The sequence below is a fragment of the Dermacentor silvarum genome, chromosome 6 (genome assembly GCF_013339745.2).
Source record: "Dermacentor silvarum isolate Dsil-2018 chromosome 6, BIME_Dsil_1.4, whole genome shotgun sequence".
NCBI lineage: Eukaryota > Metazoa > Arthropoda > Arachnida > Ixodida > Ixodidae > Dermacentor > Dermacentor silvarum.
In genome coordinates, this window is record NC_051159.1 from 1,113,531 (window position 1) to 1,131,834 (window position 18,304).

The 18,304-nt window shown below is 47.3% G+C and overlaps 1 protein-coding gene across 1 annotated transcript in view; it reads right to left on the reverse strand.

Annotated features, from left to right (window-relative positions):
- Positions 1 to 18,304, reverse strand: part of LOC119455804 (Down syndrome cell adhesion molecule-like protein Dscam2) — a 317,386-nt gene that overhangs the window by 192,213 nt on the left and 106,869 nt on the right. The window contains exon 3 of the mRNA XM_049668624.1: positions 9,339 to 9,457. Within this exon, the coding sequence (XP_049524581.1) occupies positions 9,339 to 9,457 (119 nt within the window). The remainder of the gene's footprint in view (positions 1 to 9,338; positions 9,458 to 18,304) is intronic.

Genomic DNA, 18,304 nt, shown 5'->3' on the forward strand with positions numbered 1-18,304 from the left:
TCTGGGGGTAGCCCCAGAGTGTGTGAGGAGCGTTGAAGTCGCCCCCAAGGAGGAGATGGGTGGTGGATGGAAGAGAATGAAGGAACTTGCCCAGGGCCGTGAATAAAGAGCATGTGACAGGGGGATTGTAGAAAGATATAAGGGCGAGTGAGATGCGGGACGACGGTTGGTAATAGACCACACCAACTAAATATTTAAGGAGGCTAGAGGGGATGTCAAGTGGCTCGACGAGAACGTCGTTGCGCACATAAACGGACGCAAGCGGCGTCCCCGTCGTGGCGTGGTAGGCGCGGTAGCCTGGGACGGTGCGGGCCGTCCGAGTCTCCTGGAGAAGGAGAAAATGGGGTAGGGAGGGGCGGGTGAGGAGATACTGATGGAGGGGGGTCTTATTATGGCGAAGGTTTCGGCAGTTCCACTGCACAATCTCGAAGTCTGTTCCACGCGCCATCTAAGATAGGGTAGTTGTTGAGGTGTTTGTGGGGGCGCGTCCCTTCTTTTTGGCTGGGGGGAGAGACTCCTGCAGGGAGTGCAGCATAAAGGTGAAGGATTCCAATTGCTTGGATTGCGCTTGGAGGGTGGTGAGAATCTGTATAATCGAAGTTTCTAGTTGAACCAAGCGACTGTGGTGTGCGGTGGTGGTGGTTTCGATCAAGTCAGCCAATGGGGCGACCTGGGCATTGGAGGACGGGGTTATGAGCGTAGAAATGTGCTCATTAAGCTTGGTCAGCTGGGATGTTAGAGAGGAAGTGGTTGTCTGGAGGGTTTGTGTCAATGTGTGGATTTGCTGTTGTAATTCATGGGAGATGCGCTGTTGCTCGCGCTGGTGGCGCTCCAGCATTGTGAGCCGGAGATCGAAGGAGCGGCTCTGTTCAACCAAGGACGGAGAGGGTATAGTTGCGGAAGAAAGGGATGCCGATGCCGAGGACCCTTTCACTGTAGCAGCGTAGGATCCTGGTGGTGATGGGGTCGGAGGTGCGGTGGATTCATGATGAGCGGAGGAGGAGGCGGAGGAAGGGGTGGCCTGCGTGGCCCGGCGCAGAGCTGTGCGACGGAGAAACGCGGCTTTAGCACATTCGCGTTGCTTAGCAAGGAGGAAAGGGCAGGTGGGATCGAGAGAGGAATGAGTGTTTACTTGGCAGTGAATGCACCAGGGTTGGGCGCATACGTGAGCGGTAGAATCCGCGGGCAGAGGAGCAGCACAGCGGCGGCACTTGGCCGGAACGCTGTGTTGAGGGCATTGGTGGGCACGGTGTCCCAGAGCAAGACAACGAGTGCATGTGGGGGGTTTAGGCTTATGAGGACGGCATCGGAAAGCGACGCGTTTAAAATATACGAAGTGGGGGATGACGGTGCCAGCAAAGGTTATCAGCACCGATTCCGTGGTGCCCATCATACGAGCAGCGAGAATATCAGTCGTGAATGATTCAAGGTCATGCATGAGCTGAGCAGGAGTGAAGTGACTGCCGACGTTATGAATGACGCCTAGGCATGAGATGGGAGGATTAGGGGCATAAGTTTTGACGGATATTGGCTTACCGTTGAGCTGGAGATGCGTGAGAGAGAGAAGGAGGTGGGCGGTGAGAGGGGATTGCGTTTTCAGGAATACAAGACTCTGAGCTGGCTTGGCCTGAAGGGTGATCTCTGCACTGGTTTTGGAGGAGAGATGTGCGGCGGAGATGATTGCGGCGAGCAAGTCATATAGAGGCAGCTTGGGAGTGAGGGTACCGGGGGGAAGTTGGATTCCAACAGAGATGAGCTCGGTGCGGGGTCGGGCGGTGGAGGCAGGTTTACGGCTGGTACCGACGGTGCTCCAGGTGCTTTCCGGGGTTGGCGTATTATGGTTGTTTTCTGGGGACGCCGTGAAATCCATCTCTGCCGACGAGTCGTCAGCCTGGGACGCGGTGGGCGAAGGAAAATTGGGAGTATCATTGGCGGACATAGAGTTTGCATTGGCCAGCACGGGAGGCGTCGTAGATCCGGTGGAATCGGCAGCAAGAAGCGCGGCCGGCTGCGATGTAGATGACAGGCTGCAGCTCTTTGCATCAGGCGGCACTGCGGTTGGAACAGACGCGGCGGCCGCGGTGGTGGCGACGGGGAACGCACCTGGCTGCGACACAGCTGAGGGTCCGCAGCTCTTGGCGTCGCTTACTGCGTGGAACTTGGTCGTGGTAGACATTGCGGCGACGAACGCCGGCTGCGACGCGGCTGTCGCCCCGGAGTTCTCAGCGTCGCTCACAGCGTTGAATGTGGCCGGAATTTTCACGGTGTCGTGCGCGGAGCTGAGGAACGCAGCGGGTTGAGACAGGGCAGCCGGCCTGGAACTGTTGACGTCGCTAGTGGCGTTGAGAGTTGACAAAGTAGGCATGGCGGTGCTGGCGGCGGGAGAAGAGGAGGCCGGCGGGCCATCGGTGAGTTGTGGCTGCAGGGGCTTGGTGAGACGCTGCATTCCAGAGGTCCAGGCGCGGCGTCTTAGGGTTAGCGCGGCGCCGCGCCGCTTCGGGTGTTTGGAGGGGCCTGGAGGGCCAGCTTGGCGTCGGACCGGGATGCGAATGGTGTCCACGTGTCTCCGAAGTCTTCGTGAAAAAATGGAGAGTAAATACAGGTGCGGGCAAGGCCCTGGACCGGGCCAGGGGCAGTTGAAAACAGAGCTCGGTAGGTAGCCAGCTAAACAGTGCGGCGCCACCTAGTGGTCTCCCTAGTTTTGAGTAATCAACTTTACGTACCTTGAACCAGCCAAGTCAACCCGTGTTAGGCCTACGAGCCATGAAATCGACAATTGAATTCGGAATCAGCGGCAATGAATAAAACTTCATTACACATGGTAGTTGAGAGAAAGCGATAACCGCAGTCACTTCTCCTAGCTTGTGAACTTCACGCGTTACCATGCATCGAGCCCAGTTTGGTGCTAGATAGTCCTTGCTTCGATGGGCGCCGCCATGTTTGTTGACGAAAGCTTTTGGGGCTCCCGCTAAACTGATGAAATAGCGTACCCGACGCAATACCCTAACAGAATTTGCGTCTTGTGCATGCGCAGTGGCTTCGACGCTATTTCTTTTTGGCCCCAAAACGTTTCAGGCCCCTATTCTAAAGCTCTATAATAATTTCTGGGGTTGTTCGTGCCAAAACCACGATATGATTGGGAGGAATGACGCAGTGGGAACCGGATTAATTTTGGACACCTCGGGTTCTTTAACGTACACTTAAATCTAAGTACACGCGTGTTCCTGCATTTCGCCTTGATCGAAATGCGGCCGCCATGGCTGGGAATCACGCCCGTGTCCTTGAGCCAGCAGCACGACACCTCACAAGCTAAGCTAACACGGTGGGTAAAGTTCATGTGACGTGGTGCACTGATGTCATCGTGGCAAACATGTTTCAATATTAGCAGAATGAGTATCTGCGTCCGTGACGTTACGGGCAAACCATCTAGAAGTAAAAGCACCAGAACCTACATTTGGCTCAGAGTCTTGCTCCCATTCTTTTTTATACGTTCTCGCATACTTGGCCCACTTCCCCATGTTTGGATTCTCCTCTCTGAGGAGGATCTGATCTTACGTTCAACCTATCGAAATGAATCTCGAATGTAAGCACGAACAAAAATTCATCTAGCAGGATAAGAAAATGACAGTAAAGCTTTGCGCTAGAAACGTGGAGTAGGTCGAAAGCTGTGCCCGGCGCGATGCTTCACCCACAAGACATGGCAATGAACACACTGGAGCGTGTCATCCACCCGTGCTTCCCTTCTTTCATGTCGGCGCCATGAACGCCCGATGGCATCGACCCTATGTTATCGCTGTCCCTTCCTGCGCATAGCCACGTTAGTACAGTGTACTGTGAAAAACCCACTACTCCCAGGTTCATCTCGATGCCCGCAGATCGGGTGCGTAACGGTCGAGCGGGGTGTAAGTTTAAGTGCACCAACGATCAAAGCCACCGGCTCAGACAACGGCGCAGAGAGGGTAGGGAAGTGGAGGGAAGGTCATTTCGCGCACGCACACACGCACAGCCACGTGGCCGGCTCAGCCAGCTAAAACATAGCCTTCGAGATTTGCTTCTACCCGATCAGATCCAGCTCTGGAGCGTGGATTAGGGCGCCACTTATAGCGCGAACAAAGTCAAGTCGCAGGTTTGCAGTAGCGAAAATATAGCCACATAGCCAACTCGTCCAAGTCGACGCCAAAACTTTTTTCCTGTAGCCCAATTTGGCTATGTGTAGCCAAACCTGGCAACACTGCCCAGAAGGGGGGGGGGGGAGCTGCACGCCTATTGGCTCTCGCCGCAGCCCACTTCCGCCAGCATGGCGGCACCCAGCGCAACGTTGGCTTCCGAAACTTGAGGTTTGTTTACGCGACGCTGGTCCGGCGCCGCGCGCTGAGAGCGGTCGCTCTATAAGCTGTAGCAGACGATTAGTCGTCCGGCCGCCGACGCTGTTCACGTTTGTGCCCCGGTGCGCTGCCGGGCGCCGACGCGAAGCGGTGGTCGTTGGGGTGTTGCTACGCTACGCTCCGCAACACCCCCCCCCCCCCCCTAAAAAATACTGTTCCGGAAGGTCAGGTAGACTGCTCCCTCCTTGATAGTGCGATTATACTTGGATCATCAAAACAGCGATGCATTGATTTAGGAATAGCATCATCACTTGAACAGCAGCCACTGTTGTGCCTATGGACCACTGTCACCTGACAGACTTGTGTCACCTGCCACAAAAATTGCATAGTTTTCAGGTTTCCGTTTTTCTTTTGTACTTATAATATTTCAGTCTGAGAACATTTAACATAAAAGGCATGCGCTGTGGGTGTTTTGTTTCTTGACATTTGTTTGTGGATTGTCATTCTCAAAATTCCGAGGAATAGCTTTGCCAAGAATGCAAGACAAGGTATGAGCAACATTAGTGATAGAATGGTGTGGCAATATAACCCGCATATAAAGCATGCCATATAAGAAGGCGTGGCACATACATGTACCTAAATATATTCAGAGGGCCTGCATGATTGGGGGTGATTTTCTCCGCCACCCGACGACATCGCACGCCGACGCCGGTTGCCGACGCCGGATTTTTCCTTAACGTTAAAATTGCAGTAACCAAATCAATTAAGACGCTTGGAGTAATTTTTAACGAACATGTAGTCTGGAATGAGCAAATATATCAGATTAGCGTAAAGCTGAGGCGCGTGTTTGGTGCTTTAAATCGTTGTCGCCGTCTTATGCCTCTTACCATAAAGCGACTTATTGATGAAGCTCTCTTCCATGCTCACTTGAACTACTCTGTTTTAATATAGGGAAACACTATATTAACCAATTTGAATAAGCTAAAACACTTCATAAAAGAGCTATTAGGGCAATAGAGAACATATGCATACCTTGAACACGCCAGACATCTTTTTGTTAAGCATAAAATTGTTATGGCGAACAATATATACAAATGCAGGATGCTACAGTCCTACATTAGTGCAAATCGCTGGAAGCTTGACACATTTCTGACACTTGCAGTTCTCACGCACCATTTAAAAATGCTCAGCCACTTATTACCAAGCACTCTTAACGCATATGAGCAGCAAGACATTGACATCAAAACACTAAACCCCACCAATGTAATTAGTTTGTTTTTGTAACTGCGCATTACGTAAATTGTATTGCTTTATATCATTATGCTTTCACTAAGCATAGAACTTAGATGCCATTTTGCCTTCTCTTGCTCTATTATGTGCGAATATGATGCTACATGTACCAATATTATTTTTTCTGCTATTCTATAATAATATTGTGTTTTTGCTTGTGTGCTTACCCTGTTACTTATTTATTCCCTTCTTGCTTGTACATTTACTCTGTCATTGCTCCTACAGGGTGGACGGTGCTTAGTCAAGCTGCAGTATCCGCAGATTTTTCGCCGTCTCCCCTTTTTCCCGATTTTTTTTGTTTGGTGAAGAATAAACACTGATTGACTGAACATGCGGCACTAACTAAACTTGCTTTGACAGGTAGCGTTCACTTTGCTGTGGCAGGAGCTGCTGACAACTCATTAGACTGTTTCATCCTATTAGCTCTCTCGATATTATAATGAACAAAGTTTTTTCGTGTTTTTACATGAAAATAGGAGGCTAATGCTGTCCCGCACATGTTTTTGACCATGTCATGCATGGTGTCCACTAAAGGGGACATTTCAGAAACTGTGTTCTGCAAAAACAACTTGGCTTCACTCAGTCACAATATTTACAGGTCTTCGTCCCGAAGGTCTCTTCTTTCTAGTCCATATAATTCATCATCACCATCATCATCATCATCATCAGCCTATATCTATGTCCACTGCAGGACGAAGGCCTCTCCCTGCGATCTCCAATTGCCCCTGTCTTGCGCTAGCGTATTCCAACTTGCGCCTGCGAATTTCCTAACCTCATCATCCCAACTGACTTTCTGCCGTCCTCGACTGCGCTTCCCTTCTCTTGATATCCATTCTGTAACCCTAATGGTCCACCGGTTATCCATCCTACGCATTACATGGCCTGCCCAGCTCCATTTCTTCCACTTAATGCCAACTAGAATATCGTCTACCGCCGTTTGTTCTCTGATCCACACCGCTCTCTTCCTGTCTCTTAACGTTACTCCTACGATTTTTCGTTCTATCGCTCTTTGTGCGGTCCTTAACTTGTTCTCGAGCTTCTTTGTTAACCTCCAAGTTTCTGCCCCATATGTTAGCACTGGTAGAATGCAATGATTGTACACTCTTCTTTTCAACGACAGTGGTAAGCTTCCAGTCAGGATTTGGCAATGCCTGCCGTATGCACTCCAACCCAATTTTATTCTTCTGTAAATTTCTTTCTCTTGATCAGGGTCCCCTGTGAGTAATTGCCCTAGATAAACATATTCCTTTACAGGCTCTAGAGGCTGACTGGAGATCATGAATTATTGTTCCCTTGCCAGGCTATTGAACATTATCTTTGTCTTCTGCATATTCATCTTCAACCCAATTCTTGCACTTTCTCGATGAAGGTCCTCAATCATTTGTTGTAATTCATCTCCATTCTTGCTTAATAGGACAGTGTCATCTGCAAACCGAAGGTTGCTGAGATATTCGCCATCGATCCTCACTCCTAATCCTTCCCAGTCTAAGAGCTTGAATACTTCTTCTAAGCATGGAGTGAATAGCATTGGAGAGATTGTGTCTCCTTGCCTGACCTTTTTCTTGATAGGTATCTTTCTACTTTTCTTGTGGAGAACCAAGGTAACTGTGGAATCCTTGTAGATATTTGCTAAGATATTCACGTATGCCTCCTCTACTCCTTGATTACGCAATGCCTCTATGACTGCTGGTATCTCTACTGAATCGAATGCCTTTTCATAATCTATGAAAGCCATATAGAGAGGTTGATTGTACTCCGCAGATTTCTCGATTACCTGATTGATGGCATGGATATGGTCCATCGTAGAATATCCCTTCCTGAAGCCAGCCTGTTCTCTTGGTTGACTGAAGTCAAGTGTTGTCCTGATTCTATTGGAAATTATCTTGGTGAATATTTTATACAATACTGAAAGCAAGCTAATGGGTCTGTAATTCTTCAATTCTTTAACGTCTCCCTTCTTATGGATAAGTACAATGTTGGCGTTCTTCTAGCTCTCTGGTACACTTGAAGTTGTGAGGCATTGCGTATAAAGGGCCGCAAGCTTTTCAAGCATGACATCTCCTCCATCTTTGATTAAATCTACTCTTATTCCATCTTCTCCAGGCGCTTTTCCCTTGGTCATGTCTTTCAAGGCCCTTCTAACTTCATCGCTAGTTATAGAAGGAGCTTCTGTATCCGGTTCATCACTATTTCGAATGAAAGTAGCTTGGCTGTTTTGGCTACTGTACAGGTCAGTATAGAATTCTTCTGCTGCTTTTACTATGTCATCGAAATTGCTGATGATATTACCATGCTTATCTTTCAGTGCATACATCTTGCCTTGTCCTATGCCTAGTTTTCTTCTTACTGATTTCATGCTGCGTCCATATATTTTACGGCTTCCTCAATTTCCCCCACGTTATAATTTCGAATATCCCTTACTTTCTTCTTGTTGATCAGTTTTGACAGTTCAGCGACTTATATCTGGTCTCTTGAGTTGGACACTTTCATGTTTTGTCGTTTCTTTATTAGGTCCTTTGTTTCTTGGGAGAGCTTCCCTACAGGTTGCTTTGGTGCCTTACCTCCCACTTCAATTGCTGCTTCTGAGATCAGCCTAGTTACGGTTTCATTCATTTGCTCTATGTTATCTTCATCTTCATGTTCTAAAGCTGCATATTTGTTTACGAGCACCAGCCTGAATTGGTCTGCTTTCACCCTTACTGCGTCTGGGTTGGCCTGTTTCCTCTTGACTAATTTCACTCTTTCTCTCTTCAAATTGAGAGAAATCCTAGACCTCACTAACCTATGGTCACTGCACTTTACCTTACCTAACACTTCTACATTCTGCACTATGCTTGGATCGGCAGAGAGTATGAAATCTATTTCATTCCTTGCTTCTCCATTAGGGCTTTTCCAGGTCCACTTCCTGTTGGTGCGCTTCCTGAAGAATGTATTCATTATTCGGAGCCTATTCCTTTCCGCGAATTCCACCAACATCTCTCCTCTTGCATTCCTAGAATCGATGCCGTAGTTTCCAATTGCTTGCTCGCCAACCTGCTTATTGCCCACTTTTGCATTGAAGTCGCCCATGACTACAGTATACTGAGTTTGCGCCTTTCTCATTGCTAATTTCACATCTTCATAAAACTGTTCTATCTCTTCATCATCGTGACTGGAAGTTGGGGCGTAGGCTTGTACTACCTTCATTTTGTACCTTCCGTTCAGCTTTATTATGACGACTGCTATATAATTATAGGGCACTAAACCATAATGTCATGAGAGTTATAAAAAAAAGTACGGAGGCGAGCGGGACTTAGCCGTCGGAATAATATCGCGCTATCTTTTAAGCCAAGTTGGGGAAACACAGTGGTTGGTGGTTCTTCTAGGGCAGCTAAGGAATATTTCTGTTGTCCACTGAAGTTGACACTGTGCATAAGTGCTTCTCGTAACCACTACATTAAATAAACATCCTCCAAAACATCGCCGAAATTCGTCCACTGTAATGGACAGCTGCAACAAAGGGTTAATTCTGTTAAAGGCAAAAAAAATAAAGAAACCAAAAGGACACCCTCCAGAACTCCCGTTAAAATGCTCTGGCGAATCATTCCGCCGTTTTCAAACGCTAGAGCAAACTGTAGAATGCTTGTTTATTCTTGTTATGAGGGTTCCTTTTTGTCCGCATGTAGCTAGGGAGGCAAGTCTGCTCGGGTAGAAACGCTGCTGAAAGGAAGTGAGCCAACTTACCGGAGCCCAGAATCAGGCCGAACAGAAGCATGAGTCCGGCGTAACCGCGGCGCCTTCTCTCGGCCTGTAGTCGCTGACAGCCCCCGGGTGACGTCACCGCACGCCTCGTCCGCCCGGCACTGCGAGAACAAGCAGTAGCTTAACAATGGCAATGAACGCTGTCATTTGTCAGGGGTGTCGCTCGAAGCACCCAGTGCGCAGCTCGAGGACCTCGCAGCAAGTGCGACTCACTGTTTATTTGCACAGGGTATTTTGAGATATGCTTAGCTGAAAAGGTAGTAGGTTGAGATGCCATGCGAATCACAATACAGACAACACAAGCCAATGGGATAGTGTTGAAAGTTTCAACCGCGCCGAACGTTTGTCGCATCATTCTTTACGCTTGGCACGTTTGGTGATATCAAGAGAAGCAGCTACACTTATGCCCGCATTTTTGATTCGGTGTTCCCAAATCGTCGGAAAAATCAGGGGTTGGACGTAAAAACGGAAATTAATATTGTGCCAGTATATAAAACGAGGGACAAATTTTGGTGATGACGAAAGTGTTCATTTGTCCTTTTTTGTGTGTGGTGCTTAGTACCTGTAGTGGCTGGCGACAGAAATTGGTTCTTTGAGCAGGTTGCCGAGCCGCCGCCAGAGGCACCTGCTGCAGTCAAGGACACGCACACGTTCGGCGTGAATGCGGGGAAACGGGGAAATGCGGGCAGCGTCTCTCACTCTAATTTTCTCTTTCCCTCTACCGAGCATAGCGCGCGCCGTGCGCATGCTCTCCTTCCCTCTCCTTAACGTCTATGTCGAGGCAACATGTGCTCGGCACGGAAAGGAGGCGAAGCAAACGCCGCTCATCGAGGTGGTTGCTAGGCAACCCAGGTGGCTCATCGCTCAGTGATGTTTTTGTAGCGAGAGCTACATTCACCGTATGCTCGCCGTTTCGCTGTGTCCTGTGGCCGATTCGCGAGCTGAGCCGTTGCCTAGCAACCGCCGCAGCTGGCAGCGCTGCTCACCGCGCCATCTGACATGACGTCAGAGGAGGAGCCGGTGAAATCGCGTTGCAACAACAGAGGAGGAGCCGGCGTTGCATCATTTATATATAGAAGGGGCGGCTCGGTGGGATTCGTCGGCAGATATGGAAAGTGAGTGGGAGAGACTGAAAGAAGCCAGGCTTCGTCATCGGAACGAAAACAAGATGAGACAGCGAGCCCAGGAGACAGAGGAAAAACGAGCCGCACGCCTCGAGAAGCGTCGTAAGTACGAAGCGGCCAGGAGAGTGGATTCAGATGAGGATAGCACCCGAAACGTGTTCAAGTCACTGAACGAAAACCCCTTATCCTCCCGCCTCACCGACCATCGGCCCCGTCTTTGTGGCAATTGAGAAACAATATGAACACTTTTAAAATAAATGTGTTACACTTTAAAAATGTCTAGTCTTTAATGTAACCATAACTTCAGAGAGGTAACAACCAAACCTAAACACACAGACGTACGAAGCTAAACGATAAAGATGTAACCATAGAGAGAACCAAGCTAAACAATAACATTAACCGTACCTCTCGCTACGCACACCGAGGCATAACTGATTTACGCCACAGCCATCTTTTTTCGGTCGACGAGCACGGTTTTACGGATAGCTTAAACAGCTTCACTGTTAAAAGTCGCAGTTTCGCCCAAAAGGCGAAGCATCGATTGCGACAGCCAACTAGTGGACAGCTCTACGAAGTAAGGATTGTAGTTTTACCGGCCGTATAAACTTGTAAACATAGGCGTACTAATTAAATTAACAAGCATGGTGTTACGCGCGCTCAAGCAAACACGAACCCATCTCACGCGATGACCGCGAAAACTCGCTGTAAAAATGATGTAGTGAGTAAGTGAGGCAGCAGCAGCGAGCGAATTCACCTTCTACGCCGCGAAAACACAGCTCAGGGAGACAGGACTCAGCGCCCGCGGCCGTTGGCTATCAAGATACAGCCTCCTGAGCGGAAGCGTGCAACGTAATATGCGGGGGACACCACGAAGGGGCCAACGCGAGCGGATGCCTGGAACGTCGGCTCCGGCAAACGGTACGTGCTAGTACAAAATCGCGCATTCATCTAAGTCGGGCGTGCAGTTACAATCTTGGCAGTCTTGGCAATGTAATGCAAGATTGGAAGGCTATCCACCGGTTAAAGACGTTTTATATTCCATTAGCCACTGATTGATACACCGCCCTGTTTGCCCTACCTAGAAATGGTCACAGCTAAACGAACTTTATATACCACACCCACACGAGAGTCCGAGAGTCAGTAAAATTGTTGTTGTTGATTTACATCACTGGACAAATATCTGTTCTTCTTTTGTATTTCACCTGTTCCTTTTTTTTCTGCATGGCAGCGCATATTTTACCTAGCTTATTGGGAGCAGTAAAAACAACAATAACACATATCTACTTGCAACTTCCTTAATACTGCGATACTGAATGAATGAAAGGAATAGCCACGACTCTTTTCTTGTCATTACTGCTTTCTGTAATCACGTCCGTCCCTCCCGAAATCGACTTCTTTGGGCGTTTAGCTACAGTGGCCACTGCTACGCTAGGATAACCTGCTTCTAATAGGCGCCGGACCTGTGCATTAAAAACTGTCGCTCATTTTGTGCATGCACGATCTGGTGAGAGAAGACTTAAGGTACGACATGGCAATTCCGTTTTTTACTACTTAGGAATGCTTGGATTGAAAGTTTCTACGATCTAGGGGAGTACTGCCAACACACGTGATTTTTTTCGAAGACCAAGGAAATGTCTAGAAACTGTAGTACGCGTCTCGGAGGCAATTCTTTTGTAAACTTTAATCCTCCACCATTAACTTTAAATTGCTCACTTGCTGAGGTAGCAGCGATATCAAATTCATCCCTATTGCAGAAAATCAGGCAATCATCAGCGTACCGAAATTCCTTAATAACACAATTGCCCAAGGCCTTCTCTGGTAAATATAAAAACCTTACTCTGGTAGAACGCCCGCCTCGGCTGCGGTAGGCTGTGGGTTCGATTCCCACCGCCGCCGGGCACCCACTGGTTCAAATGGGTACAAGTGTGCCCCGGCCTGGCGTTCGGCTTCCTTCAGGGGTGATACGCTTGGGAAAGGAGCCTGCGCCCTGAATTCCCGTCGAAACCAACGTATCACTAAGAATAGGGGCAACCTCAGAGAATAGGGACAGCTGCTAAGAGAAGGCCTTGTGCGCAGAATTCGCCTGCTTTTGCCGCTTGCGATTCTTCGAAATTAAATTGCTTCAAAATTTAAATCTGTCCGTTACGCAAGACAATGAATGGCTCATACCCCCGTAAACGCGGCCTCCCTATTACGACGACAGAAGAAAAGTGAAATTCTACGCTGGAATGATGAGCGGCAACGGAGCCAGCTGTGGTAGAAGACGGCGACGACTAACGCGGGAGCACTTGCACGAGCACGTGCCGAACATGAGCACGAGCGCAACCCAAAGGGCGCCAACGAGCCAGCTGAGGAAGAAGACGACGACGCTCGAGCCAGTGCTGATGATGATAGTTTTCTGTACGCAGGCGATTTTACCCAGCCATATACGGTTTCGCCTCCACATACAAAGCTTCGCTTTAAAACATGTTTGTGCCACACTACCTTGTATCGCTTACTGGCGGAAAAACTCAATTATGAGGGATGAATTGTACATATGAGTCAGTTATATCCCGGAGGGTACGCGCCTTCCCTATTGAAAAATTTGTATGCGAATTGTGCAAGAAATGTGCGAGATGTATGCATATCGCACAGATTTGACGAGAAGTGATCGATGTGCTACGCATATTCAACGAGATATCGTAGAAAGTATGCGAGATCTGTACGCATGAGCTACGGAGACTTCACGAAGTGTACGAGATCTATGCGAGGTGCTATGCGAATGCACGTGCGAGACGTACGCATGCGCGAGATGTGTGCGATGTGCTGCGCCAACCTAACGAGATTATGTACGACGTGTGCGAGATAGCGTGCGACGTGTATGCACTGTAGTCACATGAGCAACGAGATCTTTGACGGTGACTACGCACTGCATGCAGAGTGCATGCACCTAAGTCGTAGTGCATACAAAAGCTCGTGAATGACAGCGAGATTTTATGATGAGTCGTTTGCAGCACATGCAAGGACAAAATCAGTGTGCCGTATGACGACGTCGAACCATTGTGACACATATACCAGCATAAATTGCAAAGCGAATAAGAGCTCCAGTGTTTAATTTCTGCAATTTCATACAATGGACACACAAATCCCCATCAAAGCTCATGTCAGTCCTAATGATGCAATCATTTTCACTTGGGGACGTATTCTCGGATGATCACTTACGGCAATAAGCGCGCACTGGTGCGCGCACCAGCCAATAAGCGCGCACTGACAGTGATATTGCCGAAAGCTGTTGTCTGAGAGTACGTCCCTTGTTCAGAGTAGATCACCCGAAGATTTTAATACAATATAGGGTTGGGTACCTTCACAGTTTCAGAAGAAAATGATATAGGTTTGTTTTTATGCACAATAAAAGAAGCTGGCAACGTGATTATAGCTCATTGAAAACCCATCCAACAAGGACGAGTTGGCAAATGATTTTATTGCATGCAGTTTGATCAGTAACAGAAGATGCATGCGTTTTGTCACATCATTGCTTGCGTCAGAGATGTCAGTCAGAGGTAGTAACGCACAAATTTCAAGCTGCACATTTTCCAAACAGCTAAGTGTTCCCCCCACAAGACGAGTAATTAACGAAGAAAGTTGGGTTAGTTAGTGTTGATGCAGTTGCTGTGACATAGTTACTAGCGTGAACAACGGAAAAAAAGGTGCGATAGGACGTAGCACTCTGTCCTATCCCACCTTTTTTCCGTTAGTCTTGTTCGCTTTAGTAATTATGTCACAGCCCCCACAAAACTATCAAATCTGCTAGTCACTTTTTATTGCCCATATTTTAAGAGGACGTTAGTGCCTGTTTATGCCAAACTGTAGCAGGCAGGCATGAACTGGCCATGCATCCCCACATGTAAAAAATAAAAAGAACCACAAACACAGCGTAAATAAATTGGTGAATAAACAGCCAAAATAGCAGCCAAAGTCTATCTCGCTTTGACAGAAAAAAATTAAAATAACGAAATTACATAACAATCAATCACTAAAATTGTCATACGATCAGCACAATTGCTGCTTGAAAAATTATTTGCACTAAGTCTTTCGCAACTTGTGCACTGTATGCTGAGAGAGCTTGTCGGAGTAAAAAAAACTCATATATGCCCAACAGCGGAAAAAAGCGAGATTAGCGTGGCAACTTGGTAACTATTATCTGTGTATATACTACGCAAAACTGAATTTGAAATTAACGGAGAAATAACGACGTAGTTCGGTGCAGTGATGGTTCAGAGCAAGCCAACGCTTTGCGATGAGTTAAAAGCTGACTTCGAAACGACCAAAATCTCTGCATTTAACGTCCCTGCATTCAAGCAGGGTCGTCAAATGACGACCATGCAGCCAACGCTTCCTATAATACTATGCCTGGAACGTCGCTGTTTTTCCCATAGAGCTCCCTGCCGCGTGTTGTGACCAGGCGCCGTGCGAGAGCGCTCGCCTCCAAACCGCCTGGTCACGTGATGCCATCGGCGTAGCCAATGGCGTAGCCGGGAGCAGTCGGCCTGCGCGCTGTCCGCTGGCGGAGAGCAGGAGCTCCTGCCGGCGTACATTTAAGCGACGCCGACGTCGCGCTGAAACCTACCAGCAGCTCTGCAGCAAAATTTTGTACTAAAACAAACTGACCAGCGACAAAAAGCCTCGTAAGGTGACTCGCATGATCACACAAAAGCGATAAAGAAACCACTTGAGTGTCGTCGTCTACATATAGCAGCGGTTACAACGCGCGGTCGGCAAGGTGTCGTCTGCTCGCGACAATCCAGCCACTCGGTTCCCGGTAGACTCCCGGCATGGCTCCCGGCGACCGCGCGCCGGCATGTTTACAAGAATCGCCCGTCAGAGGCGCTCGCCTCCGTACCGATGGGGGAGAGAAAATACGAGGGTAGGGTAGCGAGTTCGCGGCTCACGTTCCACGCATAGTCTTTATAGGAGGCGTTGATGCAGCATATCCTGGCGTTCGCGCACGCCGTCAACAAATGGAAAAACACTTCTGCAAATCGCTGACACAATAACGACACATATCAGACGCACGCACGCACGCACGCACGCACGCACGCACACGCACACACACACACACACACACACACACACACACACACACACACACACACACACACACACACACACACACACACACACACACACACACACACACACACACACACACACACATAGAACGCAAGCAGTGTCCGAAAGCACTCGCGACAAACAGTGCGGACGTTCTCGCGCGTTAGCTAGAACGCAAATCGAGCTGGCGTGGCAGCAGCGACTGCAATTAGCTTCCTGGCGTAGATTGCGCAAAGGAGTCAATCAGAAGCGAGAAAGTTGATCCCGATCGGGCTTGATCGCGATAAAAAGTGCACTGCGTGACACCCGCATTAGAGGAGTTTATTGAGATGAGTTCCTGAAGCCGGCTAAATCGGCAACAGCAAAAACACTGAAAAAAGCACACTGGTCTAAAAAGGATGTCAGTTTCTGCTGTTCCAAGTTAATGGTTATATCTAAATGTGTGTATTGAACAATGTAGGCACTGAGAGAAAGCTTTAAGAAAATACATGCTGACTTTCCAACACAGGATTGTGTCTAGGATTTTTGCAGTATATGAAGTTGACAGGCTGGCAGGTTTGGCATAATGTACAACACTTTTGCTTTAGATGCCATATTCATAACTTCCAGTTTCGATATACAATTCAAGTACTACTTTAACTATATGCTTTAAAATATGGCCTACATTCAGTTTAATCAATATACCAAAGTAGCCGCCTCCGAGTTAAATATAATTGGAGGCTTGAGTAGATATGCATGATATGCTTCTTACTGACTGTATAGTAACAATTTTTTGAAGAACTGTGCTTTGAGGCACAACCATCCTTTTATGTCTTGTTATGAGTTGCCCGACGAAAGCAGAAGGGCATTGCAAGTTATTGCAAGTATTACTGCACGTAATTCCTAACATACGTGCGTGCACAGATTCTGTGTTCCTATTTTTATTTCTCTAAGTAGTCAAAAATCATGTTATACACTTTTTTTCTCTTTTTTTTGAGGGGGAGGGCTGTTCATTGATTCCCATTCCTAAAGGGACGTCAAAAGAAAAAGCCACGATAGGTGGTTTAAAAGTGTTTGAAGTCTCAAGTCAACATTTAATCTTCTAAAGCACTACCAGCATGGATGGTTTCTACTCACTTTTATAAGCTAGCTGCCAAATAAGTAATCGCCGTGTGAGAGTATTTATTTCTTTTTTTACTTGTTTTATTGTATGTTCTTTTTTGTTGGGTTCACAATGTTCTTCCTACCACCTCGCGCAGTACTCCAGCTGGAGTCCATGACGTATGTTTATAAATGAATGCTTAAATTCCTGAAGCTTGCAACAAACCATGAAGCACAACATTTAAGTGTGGTCAGTTCAAAATACATCCCTAGAGTAGCATAGCAACAAGCTTGAAGCTGATCTCAGATGTCACATAAATTGCAGGTTTGATAATGTGGTATCACAAACTGCTGGTTACGCATGTCAGTCAGCCTGGCGCAGTGGTCCCAGGTGAGAGTGCAACCAAAAGCTGGGTATGTTTTGCCCTTCCGCATATAACATGGGAGGGAGCTTGAACTCTGCTATTGCATCTCAAAACAAAGGTTTTTGTTGTGAATAAGGCATAGGCTGCTCCCCGGAAGAGTACCAGAAACAATACTTTCTCACCTAACTAAAGTGTTTAGGCACGCCGTGCTCAGGCCATGCTGTCCTACAATAATTAGACCATAATGTGCTATATCAACCGCTACACGTTATTAAAAGTGCCAGACAAAGGTCATAGTGCGCTTGAATTTGACTGTTGAAATGTGTGTGGCTACTTAACATTTAGACTTAGCCCTTTTGGCGCAGACACCATTAGTGCAAAAGGGGCGTATGTCATTAGCAAGCTTTTGGGATAAGTACAGACTGAATAAGCAGTTGTCGAGATTTTGAGGTAGTGCCATAACGTGAGACCCACCCAAAGTGTGATTTTATTTTAATTTATTTCATTTAGACCACGGAGTCACTTTTCTCTTAAGCCTGTGCAGATACGTCACGCTAGGCGAATCCCGTTCATTTCTCCCTTTACAGTGACTCCTGTTATTCTGTTTCATTTTGCATGGCATACAAAGGCACTTTAAGCAATGCCAAAAATAAGTGGTTTTAACGTGTACAAAATGACTCCGCACACATATCTCGCCTAATAAACTTACGGATTTGGCTTTAAAGGAAAATTAAATGGGGACACTGAATCAATTTAGGCGCATCAAGTATTCTTTCTTTTTGTGTTAGTTTTGTGATGAGATGTTATTTATTGGAAAAGAAAATGAAGGTCAAAGTTGCATTTCCTGCCAAATTTTGCGGCGAAACATCACCGCTGGTACGTGGGGGGGACATGATGCATTCCATGGTATTTGCGTATATATTGGCTGACGCGGTTTAGTACACTTGCTAAAAGATTGCTAAGTTCAGTTCTTGAATCTTTTAAAATGCAATATAGTAATTTTTGCCAAAAACAAATTAACTAGGCCTTAGCAGACAGCCAGCAGGTGTGGGAACTTTATCGTGGTACAACCACCCGTATTTCGTTCTTGTGTTTTTTCTAGCTTATCAAGCCTTCTTCTTTTGGTAACTGCAGTTTTTTGGTGTTGTTGCGGAAGAGTAATTAAATAATACATGTTCAAGTAATTAGTTTTCCCTTAAGTGTCCCCTTAAAGTTTTGTCAGAATGATATGGCAAGAGACAACACTGCCCGAAAGTTATCTTGCACGTCAGCAGTTTGTGTTGCCATGTAA